The following is a 25,283-nucleotide window of genomic DNA, read 5'->3' on the forward strand; positions in this document are numbered from 1 at the left end:
TTGGGAGGCAGAGGCAGGAGGATCTCTGTGAGTTTGAGGCCAGCCTGGTCTACAGAGTGAGTTCCAGGACAGCCAGGGCTGTTATACAGAGAAACCCTGTCTTGAAAAACAAAACAAAAAGAAAAAGAAATGTACTTAAATCAAAGTACCCTCCCTCTATCCTTCAAACCTGCAGCCCTTCTTTATTATCCTCCCGTGTGATGGAGTTGCAGGTGCGTGCCAGGCTCTGCTTTCGAATCTTCTGTCTTCTAATTTATAATAATCCAAAATCCCATACACTCCTCTAATTCACTCACCCAACACAAGTGGCCATGACTAAGAAGACCACCTAGTCATCGTTTCCCCTTCTAATAAAACTAACTCTATACACAACAGACTACTGCCTTCTCTTCTTCAGGAACAAAGAGGATCTGAAGCCAAGGCCTAGAAGGATCCAGAGCTCTTCACCAAAGTCAAGAGTGAATCTGTCTCCCTACAAATCCTGTCCTATTTTTCTTCATGTTGTTGTTTAATACTTCCTAAAAACATACAAGACTTAAAACACCATAAAAGTTGTACCTCAAGTGGCTATTGCCATCACTGCCAAAGGAACACCTAGCCATTACCATTTGTAAGGGAGCACTGACAACCACTGCCTGTCCTAACTGCCCTCCACAGTTTTACCTGTTATGGCCTCTGCAGCTATGATTATCTGCTTCACCTAAGAACAACTCACAGTACTGTCTATTAAATCCATCTCAGTGTGCTACAGAGCCAGAAATCCGATAAATCTCATTTGTCATGAAAAAATTCTGTTTTTACCCAAGGCACTCATAGATTTTGAAAAATTATTCCAGGTAATTTGTTTCTAGGAAAAAAATTACATCAGAGGACTATTTTCTTAATATGCACTGAATTCAGTCTGCCAGAACTTAATGGATTCTGCAGAAATGTCCTTTCCCCATTTTTTAATATAAGAAATTCCAGTGTGAAGAAAGTTTGCTTTTAAATTATTTAAATTACCTTCAAAATTACCCCAGTCTAAGTTTTAAAAAGCTGAGCCATATAAGCTCTTCTCCATGTTAAACACATTTACATCTGCATCATTTTAGCTGGAAGAGAAACCTTTTCCCTGAGAATAAATCCAATATTCTCTTTCCACAACTACTTGCATCATTTGGAAGTCTCTATGAAAACGCAAACTGAGATCTCTTCCTCATGTTGGCTAAATGGCAGTGTTCTGCCTGGCCAAAGCCCCTCCTCTCCAAGGGCTTAGTCACTCAGAGGCAACCCTGGCAGCCAACAGCACTCAATTCTTCTTTAGTGTGGCAGGGTAAGGAAAAGGGCAGATCAGAGACAGGAGTGACAAGGGTGAACATACACATGTTCCCAAATCAGCTTTGCCAGAAAGCAAAATAAATACCAACCAAATAAACATCAGTCAGTCGCTGCAGTACTGCAAAACACAACTGCAATACTGCAGTTCAGATGTGCATCTGTCTCCTAATAGGGGTGTTTCACCCCCTAGCTTGAATTATGTTGTTAGAATTCCTTCCCTAGGGGAGAGAGAAACAGTGTCAACCCCTTCTTCCTGTGTTCCAGTGACAAATCAACTTATAATTCCACTAAAGCTCACTCTGGGAGCCACTGAGTTTTCAGGTTTACTTAAGAGCAATGAGTGGGAGTCAGAGGCAAGAGCATGAGAGACCTTACAGCAGCCATGCTGAAAGGTCTGACCCAGCATGGATGATAACATCTCCATGGCTGTGTAGATAAAGCCCCTTTCCCTAGTTCGTTCCCCATCTATGTCCCCTAGCCCTTCTCTGAGACCCCCAAGGCCATGTGTAATTCGGGCAGAACTGTACACAACTAGTTGGGAAGGATGGCTGAATTCTCAAGTAAGTAGCCTCCATGACTCTCCCTGCTCTTCCTTCTAGGAATGAACAGTAACAGTTAACAAAGCCCAGCTATGTGATCTTTTCAGAGGACTCTTGAAGCTGGCAGTAGTTTGGCTCAGAGAATAGTCCTGTAAAACAAATTACCTCCCTTAAATCTAGCACATGTGAGCACACACATATGCACACATAAACACCAAAACCTCACCCAGACAATAAGCACTAAGGCAGCAAGAGCCAACTAAGGCAAGACAGCCAAGTGAGCACATGTCTCATCTGGTACAGGCTGCTTCACTAAGTCCGCTTGCCTGTGTTTACACCTTGCAGGCTTTGCTGGCCTGTAAGCTTGCGCTTTGCCTGTCTGTCTGAACTGTCTCCATTTTACCTAAAAGGAAATGAAGGCTCCGGAAAAGAACCTTGGACTAACTCTCCACCAATGCCGAGCCTCCACTGGCAGTCAGCCCACTCACCAGCTGTCCTTTGCTGACATGGCAACACGGCTCCTTGAAGTTAATGGCTCAGCACCTCAATCCCAGCACTCAGGACATACAGGCCAGGAGATCCTCAGCTACACAGCAAGTTTGAGACCAGACTGGGCTAGATGAGATGCTATGCTAAAATAGCAATAGTAAGAATGACAACAACAACTACTACTACCAATGCATATACAAAGATTTCTCCATTTCAGCACTAGTGATGCTTTGAGTTGGATAATTCTGTCATGAGAGTCTGTCCTGGGCACTGTGTGCTAGTAGGAGCATCCCTGGCCTCTGTCCACAACACGAGCAGCATCCAGGTTAGCTGTAATAATCAAATGCTTCTAAGTATTGGCAGTGTTCCTTGAGGAGGAAAATAACCCCAACTGATATGCACTGAGAATAAAGAAGCAATGAATTATTCAAAAGTGGACAACATTAGTCAGGCAAACAATTCTGTTGTCTTTAGTAAGTAAGGTACACGTGCCTATAAGCCTCAGCATTTTTACTTTTAAATCAAGATATTAGGGCAGCTCTAAATTCACATACCTGACAGCCCTGTCCCTCTGAGCGTTCTAGTCTCTGCTTCTAGCTGTTTACTAGAAACTGTTCACTGTTAGGAAGTGGTCACGAAACCTAAATACATAGATGTAAATATGAAAAAAACAACGAGAGATTAAGACTATTCTGATGGAGGAGGGTCTATGTGTTACTTTCATTGGTTAATAAAGAAACTGCTTTGGCCCTTTGATAGGACAGAAAATTAGGTAGGCGGAGTAAACAGAACAGGATGCTTCGTAGAAGGAAGTGAGGTGAGATGCGATGAAGCTCCAGCCCAAGATGGACACGGGTCAGACATGCTGAATCTTTCCCAGGAAGCCACCACTTTGTGGTGCTACACAGATTATTAGAAATGGGTTAAGCAAGATGTGAGAATTAGCCAAGAAGAGGCTGAAACTAATGGACCAGGCAGTGTTTAAATGAATACAGTTTGTGTGTTGTTATTTCGGGTGTAAAGTTAGCTGTGCAGGAGCCGGGCGGGACGAAAAGCAGGCCTGCCCCCAGTTCATCACTACACTATTCCTGAGATATACTTTGCCACTGAAAAATATGAGTATTTTTAAATTTGGCATTAAAATGTTAAAGTACACTTATGATCTAAAACTGCTCCCCAAAAGAAATATAATACAACTCAAAGCATAATTTAAAATTTTCTAATAACTAAACTAACAAAGTAAAAGCAAGAAATAAACTATATTATATTTAACATTGCACCTGGAATATTACTACTTCACGTGTAATTAATATAACAATTATGAGATACTTCACTCTGGCATTTTTCATACTTGAAGTATGAATAGTTGAAGTACAGTGTATATTTACAGTACATCTGATTTGGCATGTGAGTTCAATAGCCACACGACTGACAACCATCATGGCAGCCAGAGAGAATGAAGGCAGAACATCACTCATTCTTCATATTTATCAGACAATCTGGTGCCTCTGTGATACAAATTATCAATAAGTGGTCTCAACTCCTTAATTTATTATTAATAAATCTTTCTGAGGCACAATACAATCTACAATACCTTTTAAATAAAGGACTATAATAAACAGCTGAATTCTTGCCTGGTCACAGTAAATCTTGCCATGGCTTCGGTTCTGGGTCTGCCAGCTTTGCTGTTTTCATCAGGACCACACTACAATCAATCAAGTAAACTGAGAACTGGAACTGCCTCGTGTGGAAATGCACACAAAATGCCAATTCTGGGACTTTATACATTGGGTTCTGACAGTTTGCCTCATACAAACAATTTTAGTAGAAGGGATTAGGACATTGTGGATATGAGATGGCAAAGAAGAAAAAGGATGAGGGAATGTAGGAGGTGAATATGAGAATACACTAATGCATGTATGGAAATGTTATGGTGAAATGCTCACTCTATGTCATTATGAAAATCCCCGTCTTTGATACTGAAAAATCATCACTGTAGGAAATTCCTCTTCAGCATCTCTACCACCCCCACTCCCACTGCAGGTAGTCTCTTCCCCATCTGCCCTCAGCCTCTCTTCCTGTGTCGTCCCGGAGTTCTACTGTGGGTAACCCCAATGCACCTCCTTGAGAGGCATGCAAGCTACTCACTGCTAAAGCCGTTTACTTCTTCCTGGTATATCATTAGATCTTTCTCTTTAACTATTTAGTTCCTTTAAACGTTCTGTTCAGTCTACATAATAAGTTATCTTCAAACTAGGTTTTAATAGTCCCTTTACTTGAGGGCTAAGGGGACCTATGGAACCCCCACCAAAACATCAGAGGCTATTGTCAAGATTGCGGGGTTGCTGTCCACAATCTGATGGCAGGGTCCTGGTGATGAAGACAACACTTACATCACTGAACACATAGAAGCTGAACCTAAGCCCAATTAAAAGCTACTGACTGATCTGTACAGTACAGGAGGACAAAGGTACTCATCAATATCTCCCAGCCACAAGTCGCACACTCCAACAGTCATGTGCCTGCATACATACTGGGGTTATAGTGGCACAAGTGTTACAGAAGTAACTAGCCACTTTTCTATTGAAATTAAGACCCACTCCATGAAATGGATCCCATACTTGACGCTGCTAAAGAAAACCTGAGACTAAATAGGTCACAAGTGTCAAGGAAAACCTACTGCTATTATTCTGATAAAAACATGGCAGAAGCTGGAGAGATGGCTCAGAGGTTAAGAGCATTGCCTGCTCCTCCAAAGGTCCTGAGTTCAATTCCCAGCAACCACATGGTGGCTCGTAACCATCTGTAATGGGGTCTGGTGCCCTCTTCTGGCCTACAGGCATACATGCAGATAGAATACTGTATACATAATAAATAAATAAATATTTAAAAAAAGAACATGGCAATAAAATGACTACCAATGCTATTCTTAAAAAAAAAAAAAAAACAGTGCCTTGAACCCGTCATCAGAGAAGCTTCTTCTTGCAGTATATAGGAATTAACCAGAAACCCACAACCTATTAATGGACAGAGAGTGAGGGACTTTGAAGTTCTCAGCCCTAAATGAGAAGTCTTTGTCAAGCCCCCTCCCCTAAAGGCTCATGGATGGCTCCAGAGAGACAATGTCTCCAAGACTTAACAGGACTGATGCACACGTGAACTCATGGAGACTGGAAGAACACGTGGGACCTGTACAAGTTCAGGCCAGACAGGGTACCAGCACTGTGAGGGGAAGAAAACACAGGACTCTAATCCCAGCGAGGAGCTATCTGCAGCTGGCACACGCAGACTATAGAAAACCCAGTTTTCTCCAAAGGAGTGTCACTAGGTCTATCAACCACTCTCCAGGGCAGGCTCCATGCCCAGGAGTAGATGACTAACAAAAACAGTCTCCATAGTTTATTTTTTTTGTTCATGTTTTTGCAGTCTTTGTTTTCTGTCTTATTGTTCTTTTTCTTTGATTTTCATCTTGCTTCAGAGAGAGAAAGGGAGGCACACCAAGATGGGTAGGTGGGTGGACAGAGAGGTGGGAAGGATCTCGGGCAGAAAAAAAGATCAAAATATTTTGTATAAAATATTTTTTTTTGATTTTTCGAGACAGGGTTTCTCTGTGGCTTTGGAGCCTGTCCTGGAACTAGCTCTGTAGACCAGGCTGGTCTCGAACTCACAGAGATCCACCTGCCTCTGCCTCCCGAGTGCTGGGATTAAAGGCGTGCGCCACCACCGCCCGGCTTGTATAAAATATTTTTAAGGAAAAAAGTCCCTTTGCTCACAAACATTGCTTTTCTGCGCTGTGAAATTCTTGTCTTTGCCTCCTAACGACTTGTTGTTTCGAACCACTGTCCACTACTACTCCACAAATATTCCTGACCCAAACAGGCTGATTCTTCCACACTGTCACAGACCTGTCAATAAAAAGAATGCTTCTTCATAGGAACAAAACCAGCATCACATGCTAGTTCACCTCTAACGACTGCAGACATACACTGTTATAACTAGGGAAGCAAAGGGTCACAGAAACAGCAGTGGCATTTCTAGCCACCATGGCCACCCACCACACACACACACACACACACACACACACACACACACACGGCTTAGATTCTAGGTGGCTGATAAATTTTGCTTCAGTTAATTCACACAGTAACTTTAAAACATTCCTTCATGTATGCAAGTATATGATATACGTGGGTTGCCATGTGTGTGCCTGTTGGTATGTGGCCATGGCACACAGGTAGAGGACAGCCTTTGAGTATTGGTCCTGCTGTAAAACCAGGTTAGCTGGGTACAGGCTAGTCTCTGATCTCCTTGTAGGAGCAATCTGGGATTACAGATGCTGCACTCCTTCCTACCTGCAGCTTTTACTTGGGTTCTGGGGATCTGAAAGCAAGAAAGACATGCAATCTGTGAAGAGGTGCATTGCCTCCTATGCTATACTAAGAACCCTAAAATTCTTTCTTGTCATTCCATCACAACCAGTTTCTCCCCTGTTTTCATATAAATCCTTGATAGTACTTAAGTGGGAGATAAACCTAAGCTGAAGAGCTCCTGGCCTCCTTGCTGGCTGGAAGCACATGAAGATTTTAATAAGAACCAAGTTCTAGAATAATGGCTTCAGTACACACCAGGAAGGGAACCCCCACTACCTTGAGAACTGTGGGCAGATTCTCAGAGGAAAATTCTTTTTTTTCCCTTAACACCCTATAAAAAAGGCCACGACAGACAAGACAATCCAGCATCTCCCTTTGCTGTTAAATACGCTTTTCATTAAAGAGCAGGCCATAAACAGGGGCTCAGTTCTAACTTTGCTTCTTACAGATCTAAGTACCTGTCTTTTATCCTATGTTATCATGAGTGTTCCTGTGTATATCTAAAACCCAAGGACCTACACAAGAGTTTACTGAGAGAAACTTTCAGCAATAAGGTGTCGAATTACAAAACTTATTGAACTAACTAGTTGAAGACTCTGCTTGAACAGACCAATCTGCTCTGAATTTAAGAGTCATGAGTCACTAAAAAAATGACTATACCCCTTCACAGAAAGGGGTTATAGGAAGTAATTCTGCCACTGCAATTCCATTCAAAGTCCCAGAGGGCGCTCTCCTGAAAGAGTTCAGGAAGATCTGACCTTGAACAGCAGCTGTAGGAGAGCTCTAACTCAGAGGTAACTATATTTTAAAAGAAGCTTACCCAAGAATGGGACTACACAGGTGAGGAGACAAGGAAGATTCAAGGTAAACCTGGGGACGAAGACAGGAGGTAACACTGTCCTGTATAACTTCTTATAGTCTTTGACTTCTGAGTCATGTGAGAGCAATCACACCAGGCAAAAGCTGAGCATGGGGCCACACACCTGCCACATCTGTAATCCCAACCTCTGAGAGGCTATGGAAAAAGGATCATGAGTTTGAGTCTAGCCTGGAATAACAGAGTGAGAGGCCAACTCTAAAAAAACTTTAAAAAAATAAACATAAAACCACTAAACTAAAAAATACTCAGCCAACATCCATAACCAGTACTGCCACTAATCTGGTTATTTAAGGACAGAATGTGAGATTACTGAGCAAGGAAGCAAATACAGTTTTCCTTCTGATATTTTCTCCTTGTAACTTTCTACAAAATATATCACATTTTTCAGGGAAAGTCACTACAGAATTCCTTATTTTTCTTTTCTCCATTTCATGTGGTACATGCCTGTGTACGTGTATGCGTGTGCATGTGCATTTTGTTACATATGTGGGTATGGGGTGCACATGTGTACATGCATGTGAAGGCCCAAGGCTGAATAAAACCTTTAGAGCAGCTATAGCAGAAAGCCAGTAAAAATGGGGAAAATACTGTGACTTATCTAATCCTATTCATTGAAATCCAATTTTATTTTAAAGGCACGGGCTTTTTTACTTACCTTTTGGAACAGCAGGCTTCACAGCCATCCTGCCAACCAGGCATTCTTTCAGCATGGATTCATAATTGACCCAACGATGAACCTGGGAGATGAATGGCCGACAAGCAACGTGACTCTACCTCCTCAGGATGCTCCTATTTTCCCATGAGCCGAGCTAAGCCTTCATACACTGCTCCAAGGCAGACTCATTCAGCCAGCAGCAGACAGACTGTTTAGAACGCTATTCTCAATGTGTTGTCTACAGACCTCTGGGTGTTTCTGACACCATCAAGTGTCCACGAGGGCCCAACAATTTCAAAGGAATACTCAGATATAACCTGCCCTTTTTACTTCTCTGCCATTTACAAAATGTTAAAGAATATCCTTCACAGCCAGGTGGTGGTGGCACATTCCTTTATTCCCAGCATTCAGGAGGCAGAAGAAGGCAGATCTTTGCGAGTTCGCCGTCAGCCTGGTCTACAAGAGCTAATTCCAGGACAGGCTCGAGAAACTCTGTCTCGAAAAATCAAAAAGAAAAAAAAAAAGAATATCCTTCATAATATATGAAAATTATTGTCATATTCTTCCTGTATGATGAAACAGAAAGTTCTAACTCAGGCTGTTTGGAACTCACTATGTAATTCAAGCTGCCCTCTAAGTCACAGCCATCCATCCTCCTGCCTCAACCTCCTGGGTGTTAGCATTACAGGTGTACCTCACTATGCCAGCAGCATAACACTGTTTAAATTAGCAAAACCCTAAAGAAAATTTAAATTCTTAATTGTAAAAAGGTAAGTAGAGAAAAATACAACATTCAAAAACATCAGTAAAGAAAAACCATTTATTCAGTTATCAATTTATTCAATATAATTATCAATAGTCATGTGTTATTCAAATGTTAAAATACTTAGGTCAAATAATACTGTTAACAGAGTCTTAATAATCCTGAGGAAATAACATTAAAAAGCAAATACACTACAAAGTAGACATTAACTTATTATTACTTGAAACTAAGTTTGATTTGCAATTACTTACAGTAGACGCACTACTGTATGTAAACCTGTCTTTGGGAGTGTGAGAATGGGGGTGATTTCAGCAAGCAGATATAGGAGATAGAGACCCAAGGAGGCAAGGGCACACAGCTTGTTGATCACAGGACTCTAAATTAGCAGACACTTAGGTATGTTCAAGGTAGAATATTTACTCTGACATACTATTCTATTTAGGGTCTCTAAGACCAGTCAGATGACTAGATTTATTTCACTGTTAGTAACGACCATCTAAGGGCTGACAAAGCAGGGTGCTGCTCAGACAATCATCTTTAAGAATATACTTGTCATGTACCCAAACTGGACCTGAACAGAAAGCGATCTGGTTAGTACTAAAGTGCCAGGGCTAGAAACAGCACTGGGGACTTGAGTGGAAGGAAAGGGTGCAGGCTAATGAGAGAATCTGGCCAGTGACCACAAACTGAGCCAGGATGGGAAATGACTTCTACTCAGGAGCTCAGCCCCTGTCTGAGGCAGCAGGTCACAGGCAGCAGGGAACACAGGAGGAAGGGAAGCCAATGTGATTGCCAGAGACTGAGCCGAGTCAAACTGGCCTATCAGTTATGTGGAAATGACAAAAAAAAAAAAAAAAAAAAAAAAAAAGTCAGTAGTGGGATCAAAACTAGAAACAGATAGAGCCAATAAAGATATGAACCAATAAATTCTTTGTACAACTCAAACATGGTGTGTAGGGGAAGTTTTATAGTAAAAGACGCCAGATGTTTCAAGAATACACCAGAAGCTTCTAAAATACAAAACTTTATTTCCACAGTGAGTGAAAGTCATAAATTTTATTGGTTCATTAATGCCAAAAGACGCAGCAATGTGTTAAGTAAAGAACCACCTTCCTTACACATGTCCCATGTAAACTTGGTGCTGGGGAACATACAGTGTTATTGAGAATCTTCTGCTGAAGAGGGACATTCCATCAGAGAACACAGGGAGAGTCAGCAGACAGCTACAGCAGACAAGTTAGGCAAATGGTCCTACACTGACTTTGTTTGCATTGTTAGAAAGTAACAAACAACAGACAGCAAAGGGAACATCTCTTAAAGAGCAAGAGGACTCTCCCAAGGGAATGGTAACCCAGTCAATGAGCAAATGCAAACTCGGCACCACGAGGTCAGCACCGGAGCAAACAAGTCCCACAGTAAAGCAGAGGCACCAAAGTATTCTTAAACATAAAACAAATTACATTTCTGACAACCTGATCAACAATAACTACCTATAATCTCAGAGATAAAGTATTAAAAATAACAGAAATCAAATTATGTTTGATCAAAACAACCATAAAATAACCCAATCTGAACAGGTATCTTAAATGGTTAAAGCCTAGTATTATATAACACGGTTATCATTAATATACAAAACGAAATGTGAAACAAAAGCAAGTTACTAAACTTCTAATGACTATGATATCAGAATAACCACTAACAAAATTGATGGTAGTTAACATATTCTATATAACTCTTAAATAGTGGGGAAACTAATGTTCATTTGTAAATTTGGAGAAAAGGATGCTGATATAAACATCTTTTGAGATAATGTAAAACTTCTGCTATTAATTTAGGAAAAGTAAGTTTCCTATTCATTAATCAACTTTATCTAACTTCCTCCAAGAGGTATGGGTCCCACATAGTAACACAGACTGGATGTATAAGACTTCCCCACGAGGAAAGAGTAAGAATGTTGTATGTTAACTAAAAAAATTAATTAAATTAAAAAAACAAACGAAAGTGATCTGTAACAGCAGGTCCAGCTTCCCTCCTCCCACTGGCGGTGTTTTCTATAAGTCACTTACTGTCATTACCAAAATAAATCAAGGTGAGTGCAAGCCTTGCTGGCAGAGGATTCAAAGTACATGTCATATACTTAAAACTATCTTCAGAATTTTGATACAGTGATTTCAAAAATCACACAGTTTCTACCTATGAACATCTGCCTGCATTTCAAAAATCAAGCTTACCCATCTCAAACGAATGCCAGCGTTCCTTCCTACAAATTTGCATACAAGGCTCCGACCACCTGTAGAAACTCACCTCGTTAAAAAGATCCGTCCCATCTGCTCCTACAAGGCTCCGACCACCTGTAGAAACTCACCTCGTTAAAAAGATCCGTCCCATCTGCCCCTGCTGCTCTCATCAGCTCATCCTCCCCGCCAGGATGGTATTCCATATAGGGGCTGACATTGTAAACAAGCCCTGCACCAAAGCAAGCAGAAATAATATCCAAATGACTTCCTAAAAATTATAAAACCTGTAAGTACTCCCAGTATTCCATTTAGGAGCTCATATTTTCAAAGTCTCATGAACTGTAAATTCTGAAATTTCTCCACTCTAGCAAGCCAGCTAATTAACCTGCCAGTTTCCTGGTCTCTTCTAAACAACAGGGGACTTGTTGGTTAAAGCATGAAAGTTTAATATAGCGATACCTGCACTAGAAAAGCAACATTTACACCAGTTCCTTGAGCCCCAATTCCTAAAGAGCTATGTGCAACGGGCCTAGTGGACCTGCACACTCCCATTCCTCCAGGAGAGGAACATGGACTTTAGGAAACTCAGGTCCTTCTGATGTGGGAGAGTCTTCTGTTTTGTGTTGACTTCATTGGTTAATAAAGAAACTGCCTTGGCCCTTTAATAGGACAGAAAATTAGGTAGGCCGAGTAGACAGACAGAATGCTGGGAGAAAGAAGCCGAGGCAGTCAGTCACATGATTCTCCGACCCCAGAGGAATGTAGGCTAGAATCCTTCCTGGTAAGACACCATCTCATGGTGCTATACAGATTATTAGAAATGGGTTAATCAAGATGTGAGAATTAGCCAATAAGAGGCTACAGATAATGGGCCAGGCAGTGTTTAATAGAATACAGTTTCCGTGTAATTATTTCGGGTAAAGCTAGCCCAGGAGCTGAGCGGTGGGAAGCAGCCCGCAGCTCTCAGTATATCCTTCCTAACTGCCAGCAAGAGTGCCTGCTCTCTGCTCTGAAGGGAGGGAGACATGATCTTTATTAAGTTGACCCCGAGTAACCCATTTTTGTTACTAACCAGGTTTTTTCAGCATTCAAACATCCATGAAAATATTGTCCAGAACAGTCTCTGCTCACAAAACATAAAGAAATGCAAAAGACCACACAGAATTGCTTCCCAACACACACACACACACACACACACACACACACACACACACACCTCATGACTTTTGAATGTACACACACACTGCACAAAAATAAAATTTCACCGCACTGCCGTCTACTGCCCTGGTGGAAATGTGATGAGGACAACGGATCTCTTCTTCACGAGTCAGATCTTCAGTAAGGCTAAGCACAGATGAGCACTCAGCCTGCTCTGTAAAAGAAGGCCTGCCTCATCTCTGCAGTACCCCAACAATAAAGGTTTTCAGACCTTCATTTTTTGACCGTCCCCAAACATTTATTTAATCTAGGCATGCATTCAACTACATTTTTATCTTTTAAAATAGACGAACAAGGAACAAAGCAGGAAATGCTGACTGGAGGCCTCATCAAGGAAGCAAACTTTCTATATCTGCACCAGAAAACTAACAGCAGACAAATTCACCTGTAAACAGTTTAAAGGCGCAAGCAGAATTGTTTTTGTTTGAATATCTAAAACTCATTCCTCATGCAGGAAGACTTCCATACATTTAAATAACCCAAACTCCTGAAACGTTCATTCAGTATACTCATCCTGGAGGTAGAGGAGGCTGTCGTAAATCCAAAAAAGTTACCGTGGCTTTCTACTTTAGGACATAACTTACAATCCAGAGTTCAGTACAAAATTACAGAGGCAAACACTAAAGGCGGTGAATTCATAGAGATTCCTGCAGTCCATCATATTTAGGAAGATAATGCTTCAAAATCCACAGTTAAGAAATATAGAGGTAATAGGATTAAAATCACCTCCAGTAGGATTTTTAAGACACAGGATGTTCCTAGACAAATTTCAAACTTTCTGGGCAACCAAGTCTTGATCAGAGTACTGAAAACCAACGTGTCCACCAGACATGGTCCTCCATGCGTGAGTTTCACATGTTTCAACAGCCAGCTTTTCTTTCAAACACCTTTAATAACAGCTTTGTCAGTACATTCGACATACCCATGTGTTCTCCACGGCCCCGCAGACCTTCGTGTTGACAACTTTCTTGACTCTGCCTTCTTTCTGACAGACCAGGACCACTCTGTGAATCTGAGAACCTCCCATCTTCTACAGATGGACAAAGCTGGGGATGTTTACAGAACCCATCTCCAAGAGCAGTGAAGACTGTTAGTGTTTTGTTAGTCTAAGACATAAGAGCCAATCACACTTGGCAGTGTCTTAATAATTTGCTAATTAGGAAAGAAACCAGTTGATCTCCTTTGATACAGAGAATTATGCCCAATCTATCTTGTCTTCTTTTAAAAGGCATTTCCTAACAATAAAACAAACAAACAAAAAAACAACCCAGAACCTTGACTGTTAAATGTGACATGAGAAAACAGCAGGTCTGAGCATCTTGTTGCCAGTTACTCAGAAATAAACGCTACTGGTGACAGCTTAATCTCCTTTTCTGTGCTATGATAAGATACCCTGACCAAAGCAGCTTGAGAAAAAGTTTAATTTGGCTCACAAATCGAGGAGACAGTCCATCACCACAGGGAAGTAAAGGTGGCGCAAACCTGAGTGCTGTGGAATATTACTCTACACTGTGTGAAGCACGCCACTGTGATTGGTTTAATAAAACGCTTTACGGCCAATAGCTAAGCAGGATTTTCGGGGCAGAGAGAATGCTGGGAAGAAGAACAGAGACTTGTCAAGAAGTGAGTCATGGATGCAGAGTGTTGAAATAGGAGCGGCAGGGCTGCGTCCCCGGCACCCCGCCGCCCGCATGGCTAGCTTATGCCCAGAAATAATTATACGGAAACTGTATTCTATTAAACACTGCCTGGCCCGGCTAGTTCCAGCTTCTTATTGGCTAGCTCTTACATATTGTTCTAACCCATTTCTAATATTCTGTGTAGCCCACGAGCTGGCTTACCAGGGAGGATCTTAACCTGCGTCTGTCTGGAGTGGGAGAACCATGGCGACTCCTCTACTAAGCTTCTTTTTCCCAGCATTCTCTTCTGTCTACTCCGCCTACCTAATTTTCTGTCCTATGAGGGCCGAGGCAGTTTCTTTATTATTAACCAATGAAAGCAACAGATAAGATACAAGACCCACCTCCATCAGCAGAGCAAGTAGCACAGCATTACAAAGTAAAGGTAACCAAGCCACGTAAAAGAATACAGATTAAAAGATATGGGTTATTTTAAGTTACAAGAGCTAGTTACAAGCCTAAACTATGGATGGGCTTTCATAATCATAATAAGTCTCTGTGTCACTACTGGGGAGCCAGTAGTCCTGACAAAAAGGCCCAACTACAAATGGCACCCAATATCTGGGCACATATTTCCCATAAGAGCTGAGGAAGCTTTAACATAAAGGTTCTAAATGGCACATGCCTTGAGAGGCAGAGGCAAGTGGATCTTTGTAGTTCGAGGCCAGCCCAGTCTACAGAGCTAGTTCCAGGACAGCTAGGGCTACACAGAGAAACCCTATCTCAAATTAATTAATTAATTAATTAATTAATTAATTAAAAAAAAGCTCTAAACACACAAAACAGAGCCAAACATGGCTTCCTAGTCTTGTGTCTCAGACTCATGCTGGCCATGGTACAGAGACACATCTCCCAGCATCTCCTGCATGCTTGAGCTGCCAGCGTGCCATGAGCTAAGACACATGGTAGGTGTAAGCTTTGCTCATGCAGACAGAAAAGGTTACAGATATGCAGTAACACTGGGTCAGATATAAAAATCCCTCTAAATAGGTTACAGTGTGTTTAACAATATACATAGACCTATGGAAAAGAAAATGGATATAGGCAGTCAAAGAAAAAATAGTTTAAAATAATGAAGTCTTTAAAGAGAGAGTAAGGTTAAAAAAAAAGTCACATAAAATGGAAAAAACACAGGGAGTCTGGGTCCTATATGATGTCTTGTTAACTTTAAATTTTTTAAATGCTATCGCACAAAAACCCAATAGTTGCCAAAAGACATTGGATTATGGAAACTGCTAAATTAAACTAACCTATATATTTTAAAAATGTCGTAACTTTAAAATGGAAGTTGGACAATGTGTTGTGTTGGGGGAAAGGTTATGCTTTTGTTTCCACAGTTAACAAAAGGCTGTGGAATTCTTCCAGAATAATAGAGCTTAGACTTGACTGGGGATGAGACCTCCTGAGTATCTTGGCTTCAGATATGGGGGAGGAAGACAAAAAAAGACCACAGGGCAGGCAATGTGTAAGCTGATCCTTTGACATGGGAACAGCTCTGAGACAGGATGAGACATGATAAATTTTGTTGGCTACAGAGTCCTCATGAGTTATTATTACATACCATTCTTTCATATGGCATGGATAGAGATTTATATTACAGTTTGATTATACAGTCCAGACTTTAAAGTTAACAGATGCCTTTTAACTGCTTAAATATAAAAAAAAATCATCTTTAGCTGACTTTTGTACACACCAGAAATATATTCCATACTTGTGTTAATGCAGCTATGCATGGCACCTTTTAAGTTTATATGTTGTCAGAGGAAGGGGACCAGACACCAGTGAAAATGGGTGGCCCAGCTGATCTAGCATCTCAGAGTGCCTCTGCAGTTTCCTCAGAGTTCTGCATCCAAAACAGCTTCAAAGCTGCTGGCTGAGATGGTCCAACTTCACAGACTACTCCAGCCAAGGCTTCAGATAAGCCTGTACTTTGCCATTGCACAGGTACTGTACAGCAAATAATACAGCTAACTCTCACTGGACTTGGCCATTACCCCTATTTTCCCAGGGTCTCTTAAAGATGCCAGCATCCTCAAACAACAGAAAGCAGTCTGGAGAACACAACACCTACATTCCCAAGAGGTGGGGGTGGATGACTTTTCATTCAATGGATTATAGATGTTTGTCATAATTAAGGGAGGTTGGTTACAGACTGTTACTGGTCATAGTCAAGGAGACAGCTTAATAAAGGGGATTAGATTCAGGGATCTCTTATAGTGTAGAAGTGGGGGAAAAAGATGGATTGTTGAATCTTCTTTTGAACAACCACTAATCTCAAATATTTTACATTGGTATGGATTTTGGTATAGTGACACAAATTTAAAATTATTTTTGTTAGAACATACTGTACTTACATGTTTACTCTAAACAAAGTATTGTATCTATGCAGCTCATTTAACAATATAATGTAAATTTCTAGTCCTTTAAAATTATTATCATAAACTATTTAGGATAATAAAGAAATGTAGGTTACTAGTCACCCATAACAACAAAACTAGTCATGTTAGGTATGTTTTCAGGGTCAAACAGAGATTTATTTTAGATAGATGGTCCTCAAACATTTCAAAGACCTATAGAATATGACATTTAAAATTTAACATAGGCCTTTTCATGACGATGAGACACGTATACTCCTGGTAGTACCAATTTACTTCAAAGATAATGAGCAAAGAAGAAACTCCTTATGGATTTTGCTTTCATTGTGGCAAGATTAGCCAGTGGGGAAAGAAACTGTCCTTGCCTTGACTGCTGACAGTATGCTGTATAAACTAGAGAAGCAGAACACAAAGAAAAAAGACTGTTTAATTTTGCCAAGATAAGGTGAGATAGTCCTTTAACATTCCTGCTTCATAGAAAAGCCTGCCAGAGATTCTGCAGGGCACCCAGAAAAGTGACTGCTGAACTTTGTCAAGACTAGGCAGAACAATTCTTCAAAATTCCTGCTTTATAGATGAATCTGCCTGATATTCTAGGCCTGCAGGCCAAAGATTAAATGCCTCAACACTGCAGAGGAACCCTGGGTGCCTGTCTAGGCAGTCCGATGTCTATAATTTTTATAGGGTTGGATGTGGCTTGCACTGTACTTGCTGTTCACTTGGGTAATATTATATCCTTCTGAGGTCTTTGATGGAGTTAAAGATGCTAACTCCAATTGATAACTGCTCACAAAGGAAAAATTCATTTTCTCCAACAGAGTCTCACAGGGTACACAAAGCACACTTAAGGACAGACCCCATGGCCAGCAGTAGGAAGCCACACAAAATGAACTCAATGGTATTTTTGGAAATTTTTGTCTCACAATGCTTTGTCTGGGCATTTCCTTTTTTTAAAAAAACCGTACAGATCTTTTGCTTATTATATATTATGGTTTACAATTTTGCTTACATAGGTTTTTTTTAAACATGTGTGTGTGTAACTGTGTGTGTGTGTGCATGTGTGAGAATGTGTATGTCTCAGGTTGTGTATGTTTCTTAGGCTTCTCCTTTGGCGCTTTTTTTTATGTTTCTTTGTTTTGCCCTATTCTGGTGTATTTTTAATTATTATTATTATTATCATTATTATAGATGCCTGTTTGTATACTAATGAAAGAAAGAAAGTGTGGATATGGATAGGTGAGAAAGTAGGAAAGATCTGGGAGGAGTTAGGGGAGAAGCAACTGTAAATAATATATTGCATGAAAAGCAATCTATTTTCAATTAAAAAATATAACTAAAACCAGGAGATAGCATACTTTAAGAGGAAGATGCTCTCTTGACAGTGTCAAGAATCAGGACACAGTAAGTAAGAGGACACAGACTACATCATGGGTCCATAGTTTAGCAGCATACAGAAACATTTTCTCAGTAGCATTCTCCTTTTCTCCTCTGTGGGGACACACACACACAAAACATTCTATTTTGAAAGGTTTGCTTATTCTGGGCATTTCATACAAGTGCAATCATACAAAACATACTCGTTTATGACTTCCTTTTTCCACGTAGCATATCTGCAAGGTTCATCCACTTTGTTATGGCTAGGTAATATGCCATGTGGATAAATCACATTTAATTTATTCACTCATCATTGGATGGGCATTTAGGTTGTATTCATGTGTATGAGCTGTATGGATATACGTGGTTTCACTAATCTTAGACATACTCATCTAGGAGGAAATGTAATGGGTCATGTGGTATTGACGTGTAGCCTACATCCTTTCAGCTGGGTGAGCCTAGTGGAAGGAACTCAAGCTCATTAAAGACCAACCCTCCTGTCTGTCTTTCTACGTCTATAAGGTAAGCAGTTTCCTCTGCTACATATTCCAAACATCATGTTACATCTTGCCACAGGCCTCAAAGCCTCACAGCTAAGTGACCATGACTGAAACCTTTGAAAATGTTGGCTAAATAAACCTTTTTTAAAAAGCTGTTTATCTTGGGTATTTTTTAAAGACAAAAATGTTCATACACAGCTTTCTACGCTTGGCGATTTGAAGAATGGGGGGGAAGGGAGTTTCAAGACTAAAAAGTCTGACAGCACTCAGATAGGGAAAAGGGAACATTTTAAAAACTAAATTTCAGCTTCCATATTCAAACAAATATTAAAGTTCTAGATTTTATTCATTCAATAAATATATTTACTGTCTATCATGTATGTACCAAGCATTGTGACCAATTTTATTTTTAACCTTTTCAATGGCAATTTTGAATGTCTCAGTTTCTGAGCTTGATTTTCAGTTATCTCCAACTCTAAAGAGACAAGAAAAGCCTTTAGCAACCTTCAGAACCTCATGCGGCCACACTATCTCAGATGACTAAATACAGAACGGCAGCACACTCCACTGCAACCTCACACTCGGATCTATGTGACAGTGCCCACAGAGTGCACCGCGTTAGCCCCAAGTGACACCTATGCCCATCCGTCATCCCCAGATGAAGGTGCCACAGTGTCTCGGGCTAGGTAATTATGCCTGTGAACCATAGGGCTCACCATACAGAATTAATGGTTTCACCATACTTTGGGCCACATTTCTTCTTTCTTCTCTTCTGTAAGTCACAGAGTCACAGAGTCTTATAATACGACTCCAGAGCAAGCTCAGGAAAGACACTTCTGGTGGTCCAAGGTGAAAATTTTCCCTCAAACTAACTAAAATATTATGTTTATTTGGAATTCTTGTCCTTTCATAAATGTGAGATTTTCTAGAAGCTAAACAGACATGTAATATAAGACTGGAGACAGTAACACCACAGTATATATGAGCCGTCATCTATTAAACTATACATTAGAGATATTTACCAAAAAAGAAATTGATGTACTTCTCTATTTTTCTTTTATAAAAGTTATTTTCATAAACATAGGTGTTATTTACAACAAATAGTAGGGTTATTACCTTTATTAAATTATTTTTAAATATTCCTTACTTTTCTTAATTTTAGTTAATAGTAATGTTAGAGACATCAGGCAAACAAGTCATTTAATATTCTCAAAAACTGTTAAAAGATTAGGGGATTTCAAGATCCCAAAAAAGTCTGACACACATGTAAGTAAAAATAAACATTCAGCTGGGTGGTAGTGATGCAAGCCTTTAATCCCAGCACTCGGGAGGAGGCAGGAGGATCTCTGTGAGTTCAAGGCAAGCCTGATTTACAAGAGCTAGTTCCAGAATAGGCCCTAAAGCTTCAGAGAAACCAAAAAACAAAACAAAACAAAACAAAACAAAAAAAAAAACAAAATCAAAGTAAACATTCAAAACTAATTTTTGGTTTTAACATTCAAACAAATTTTAAAGTTCTAGATTATATTCATCCAATAAATATATTTAATGTAGATCATGTATGTAGCAAGTATAAGCCATTATAGAACAGAATTTTCACTTACTTAGAATTTTTACCATTGTTAATTATGTTGGCCCTAAAACATGATGAAAAAAGATACATTCACCTTTTTTTCAGCTACAGAGATGGGAGTGTCTCTAAGGCTTAGTCTAAAGAATGTGACGACTCTGCCACCTTGTGTTCAATAAAGAAACTGCATGGCCACTTTCATTACTGTGTCTATAATTGTTTATCTAGTTCCAACAATTGCTGAACAAAATCTACATAGAACTCAATGAAAATTTTAATTCTATCCTTCAGTTATGCTAATGTCTGTTATGTACTCTGAAGCTCTGTTACCATACCTTAACATGAGAGTCCCAATGAACTGGTTCTTTGTGTACGTGTGTTGTATGTACTTGTTAGTGTGGGTGTGTGCACATCTGTGTGGAAGCCAGAGGCTGACTTCAGCTGTCTCCTCCTTATGCTTTGAGACAGTGTCCTCACTGCATCTGAATCTGAATCTCATTACACTCTGGTCTCCACAGACACACATGCAACAGCGTGCTCACAACTGTGCATGTGCACCAGCAAGTGCATACAGACACACAATTATGCACACGTGCATACAACACACACACGGTTTCCTTTAGATTCTCAGAGATCACAAGGCTCTGAGATGGACAATTATTCCACATAGTGGGTGTCACTGAACATTTTAATTGTATTGCCTTGGTGGTAAATTATTTGGCAAACTCATGCTTCATTTCAAAGGGAATGCAATAGGGGTCCTAAAGAAAGATTTCTATTCCAGCCCTACCTTCTGCATCAAATGTAAAGGGTTATAAGGAAGAATACTGTCCAAACTGAGAACGCCATCATCTTATGTCCAGTGAGGCAATTTGTTGCCCAGGTTTGAAACAAATCCTGACTGGGCTGTGTGCATTACCAGTGGAAAACCAGCAAGTTTCTGAGGTGTTAAATAACCACCACCCACCTCTTATGCATATCCAACAGTCGTCTTTCTTGTTGTGTGTCTTAAGCTCTTCTTCAGTTACTTCGATTAGCCTGCCTTTCAGTCCGGTTAAGTCCTTTCCACTTTTGGTCAGTCGAATCCAGTCCATAAGACTTCTGCCTTGCTTTAAAGGTACCTAAGAGTGGGACACAGAAATTACATTCTGTTTCAAGTTGGCGGCCTCCCTTCCCGCCTCCTTTGACTTGCTTTCGGGCTTTGTCAGCCCTTTTATTCTCCTGAGAGGCTGAGACGGAAACACGGCAAGGTGGAGGCTATCCTGGACTACACAACAAGATCCCATCTCAAAAAATATAAATATATATTATTAAAATATAAATGAAAAGATAAAACTGAAGCCCAACAATTCTGCAAATCCTCTCATCGCTTGTGTGTGAGGAATGTCACATTTCTTCTACCTTATTTGTTGTTTTCAACGGGGGAGGTCCTGCCTTGGAGCTGCTCAGGCTGATTACAAACTGGTAGCCATCAAGCCTCTTGGGTACTGGGATTACAAAGGGAAGATGCCTCTGGCTCTTTCTTTCTTTTTTATTTTGTTTTTATAATTTAATCTCCCTTTTATTTTCTTTGACTTTTTTTACCTTTGGGTAATTTAAATTATTATTATTATTATTATTATTATTATTATTATTATTATTATTACAGGAAGAGAGAGGCCCTTCCATCTAGTTCAAGAGGTCAAGAGGTTCAGGAAATTCAGATGCCTAGAATTTTAAACAAAATATTATTTAGGATGCCTGGCTATGAGAAAGGACTTAGAAATTCTCTCAAAAATTTCCCTCATAATGGATACTAAATCTAAAGTCAGAAAGCTGGGATGTCCAGGTCCTACTTCTGTTACTAATTATGTTACTGTTGCCAATTTGAACCAAAATTTGTGACCTTAACAATCAAGACACTTGATAGAAGATACAGTAATGATTGGCTAACGTGGACCTTTACTGAGTTATTAATACACACAAAACATCAGAAATGAGTTTGCAACAATGTCTTCTGCAAACACACTGGTAAAGCTTATCAGCATTGAGAAAGATTAGCACTGCGCAGAGGGTGTGGGCAGGGAGGGGGCGGGGGCAGGGGACAGGGAAGGAAGTTATAAAGGAAGAAGTCATTGGCATAAGCACAGGGCAGAAATGTCAAGGCCCTCAGTGTCGCAGATACAGGGAATTGGCAAAGTCATCTTTGGTACTGAGTGTGAATATAGACAGTGTGTGTAGAAACTAGCCACCACAGCTTTGTCCGGTGGGATGAGTTCCCTACAGAGACCTCCAACCAAGATTAGCTAATCCTGCCTCAAAGATTTCCTGAAACCAAGCACAACACCAAACACCCAAGGGATACTTTAAAAAAAAAAAATTCATACATTTTCTTTTTTCTTTCACAATTCATAGAAAATTGTTTTAACTGGATAATTTTTTTCTTACTAAGAACGGTCACATTTCTACTTATAGGAAGCATTTCATAGCTTCTCTTTGGCACAGGAGAATTTCCAGTATTGCTACTCCAGCACACGGGCCATTACTAAGTAAATTAATGGAGACTTGAAGACCAGGACTTTCATTTTCAACTATCTAGTAACAAGAAAGATGGCTACTGAGTGACTTAGGGATGGGCAGTACATGCACCTTAGACACAGGACAAGAGGACTCACGCCTTTGACTAAGGTAACAGAAAACATAGGCATTGAGTCATGAACCCTTTGCAGAAAATGTCTACCAAACCCTGCCTACAGGATTTAGTAACAGAATATTCTGAGTTCTGTTTTCGTTTACAAAATACACTTTCAAGGTTTTAAAGTAAAGGATTGATCCGAATGTGCTCCTCCCAAAAGCACATGTCATACTCTCCAAGTTGGGGCCCACTGGGAGACATTTAGGTTATGAGGGCTTATGTTAATTATGAATGGGTTTGAAGTTACACATTCTTTTGTGTTGTTTATTGTCCCATGATGCCTTTCACCATATCCAACAAAGCAAAAGGCTGTGACAAGACAGGAGCTTCTTTACCCTCCCTTTATAATAAATAAATCTGTCCTTTCTCCATTCTCAGGTATTCTCTTACAACGACACAAAGTGTATTCACAAAGGTACGCCAGTATTTTAATTATGATAATCTAGTGGAATCATCTGCATTGAATACGGCCACTCTTCACATCTGTCCAACTACCACATGGCAAAGTACCAGGAGAACGGTACTGCAGAAACATGCACACCCAAAGAAGCTTGTCTAACTCAACTTCCAGAGTCATATTTATCTTAAGCATTCCTTTACCCCCAAAGTATATAGGTCAGCATGTCTGGGGTACATTCTATCATCTTATTCCACACTCTCATTCTGACCATTGATGAAGTTCTTCTGGCGTCTCAATTCCAACGAAAGAGTGAAGAGTGAGAAAAACAATTCCTATCCCAGAGAAAATCATTGGGCTCTCCATTCTGTAATCCCCAGGGCAGTCAATCTTTTGAAAACTCAAAACAAATCATGAGTGTCTCTTCTACAGTGGTTCCTTACAATTATGTCTGCAAATCCCTCAACTGTGGGTCACACCCTTCACAGCTGGTCAGGGTTTGCATTATGTGTTTCAGCCTCAGCTCTTCTATCAAATGCTTTGGCCAAATGGGAAGAGATGACCCCACTGGTATCAGGCACTTGCTCACAGTATTTTCTCCAATCTGGACTCCAACCCCTTCTTGGTGATAAGACCCCACTGAAGAATGAATTACAATTATCTGTTTACTTATCTGTACTGCCCCAGACTAAGTTCTCAGAGACCACATCTTCACCACATCATACTGTGCCAGTTACTTGTTGCTGCTGTGACTAAAATCAGCTTATGGGAGAAAGAGTTTATTCTGACTTATGGTTCAAGAAAGAGAGTCCATATGGCAAGGGAGGCACAGCAGCTGGAAGCCAGAGCGGGACGCTGACGGACCACGTCATCCGCACACCATGACTTTCATGGCCGGTGAACAGATGCACACACATCAATGAAGGAAGTGTTATCATCACATCACGAGCCTACTCGACTAATGTCAGCCCTTTGCTAACCTATTTCTTCTTATCCGGAATAGAGACAGTAAAAGTTCCCACTCCATAGGGTAACTACGAAGATTCAATGGACATAGGAAAAGTCCTCAGGACATACACGGCCATCGGTAAGCACATAAAGCATCTAAATACTATGTGTGATTAAAGCTGCGTTCACAGACTTCTGAAAAACAAATGTAAATCTCAACTCGTTTTCTGATCTACGGTCAGTCTAAGTGAAGAAAAACAGGAACGTTCAGTGAAGTAACCAAAGTCATATAAAGTAAAACTCAGAAATCAAGTGCCCAAGAAGGCAGAAGTCCCAAAAGAAAACACCAAGATGTGGTCACAGTATAAGGAAGTGTCAAAATAACATAAGCAAATAGCATTCGCCTTGCAGTGAACACAGGGCACATTTTTTAAATTGAAGTTTGTAAATATATATCCGTATTCCACTTGCTGCTAATAGTAACCATATTCAACAAATATTCAAGAGCATGGTATCATATTCAAAGTCAGCCAAGAGTGCCTCTAGAAGAGGCAGTGTTGGGACAGTTTGGCTATCACATGCATAGAGGCGCAGGACTTGGAGAGGTGGCGGTAAATACGATGGGAGGTTTGCAGACTCCAGTCTTCCCTAGTCACCTGTCTTGCAGTGAAGATTCTCTGGCCGCTACTGCTCAACCCTGTCCTTCTGGCAGTAAAGAACAAAAGACTGGAGAAGGCAGCTTGAGGGAGGTAAGCAACCACGCCGGACCCAGGGTGCCGGGCGGACCTACAGAGACCAGTTTCAGCAGCAGGAACAGACTCAGTAGGCAACAGCGTCCCCGCTTACCTTGCTGCGCCCCTGGGAGGCGACGCGCTGCTGGGAGCCGGGGGCCGGGAAAGCCTGGGAAGGGACGTTCAGCATCCTGGGCCCCGCGACCCGGGCCGCGTCCGGGTTCCGCCACCAGACAGGATCGCCTGGCGGGACCCGCAGCGGCCACCACCGCCTGCTCCGGCTCCGCGGCCGGGCAGAGGCCAAGCCCCCGACCCACTTCCGGGGTCGCCAGGGGTCAGGCGCGCCATGACGTAGCACGCTCACGGGAGGCGGGGTGGGGGCGGAGTCAGAGGGAAAGAGGAAGGGATGGGAGCGGTGGATGGAGGGGGAGGGACTGTGCGGTAGCAGCGCATGCTCAGTTAGTCTCTGGTCCAAAATTTCAGCACCACAGGGAAATGACAGCTTTCTGCAGGAAGATTAGTAGGTGAAGCTGTTCCCAGGCCCTGGTGCTGATCGAGTCCGACAGT

General features: G+C 41.0%; 1 protein-coding gene across 1 annotated transcript in view; it reads right to left on the reverse strand.

Moving 5' to 3' along the window:
- The window catches only part of Cyb5r4 (cytochrome b5 reductase 4), a 51,426-nt gene extending 26,376 nt beyond the window's left edge, over nt 1-25,050 (reverse strand). Inside the window, exons 1-4 of the mRNA XM_050118901.1 lie at nt 24,832-25,050; nt 20,934-21,087; nt 11,379-11,479; nt 8,251-8,332 (exon numbers count right to left, since the gene is read on the reverse strand). Coding sequence (XP_049974858.1) covers nt 8,251-8,332; nt 11,379-11,479; nt 20,934-21,087; nt 24,832-24,906 — 412 coding nt within the window. The 5' untranslated portion in view covers nt 24,907-25,050. The remainder of the gene's footprint in view (nt 1-8,250; nt 8,333-11,378; nt 11,480-20,933; nt 21,088-24,831) is intronic.
- Between the last annotated feature and the right edge of the window lie 233 nt (nt 25,051-25,283).

The sequence above is a fragment of the Alexandromys fortis genome, unplaced genomic scaffold (genome assembly GCF_014885135.2).
Source record: "Alexandromys fortis isolate MF-2015 unplaced genomic scaffold, M_Fortis_MF-2015_v1.1 scaffold_164, whole genome shotgun sequence".
Taxonomy (NCBI): domain Eukaryota; kingdom Metazoa; phylum Chordata; class Mammalia; order Rodentia; family Cricetidae; genus Alexandromys; species Alexandromys fortis.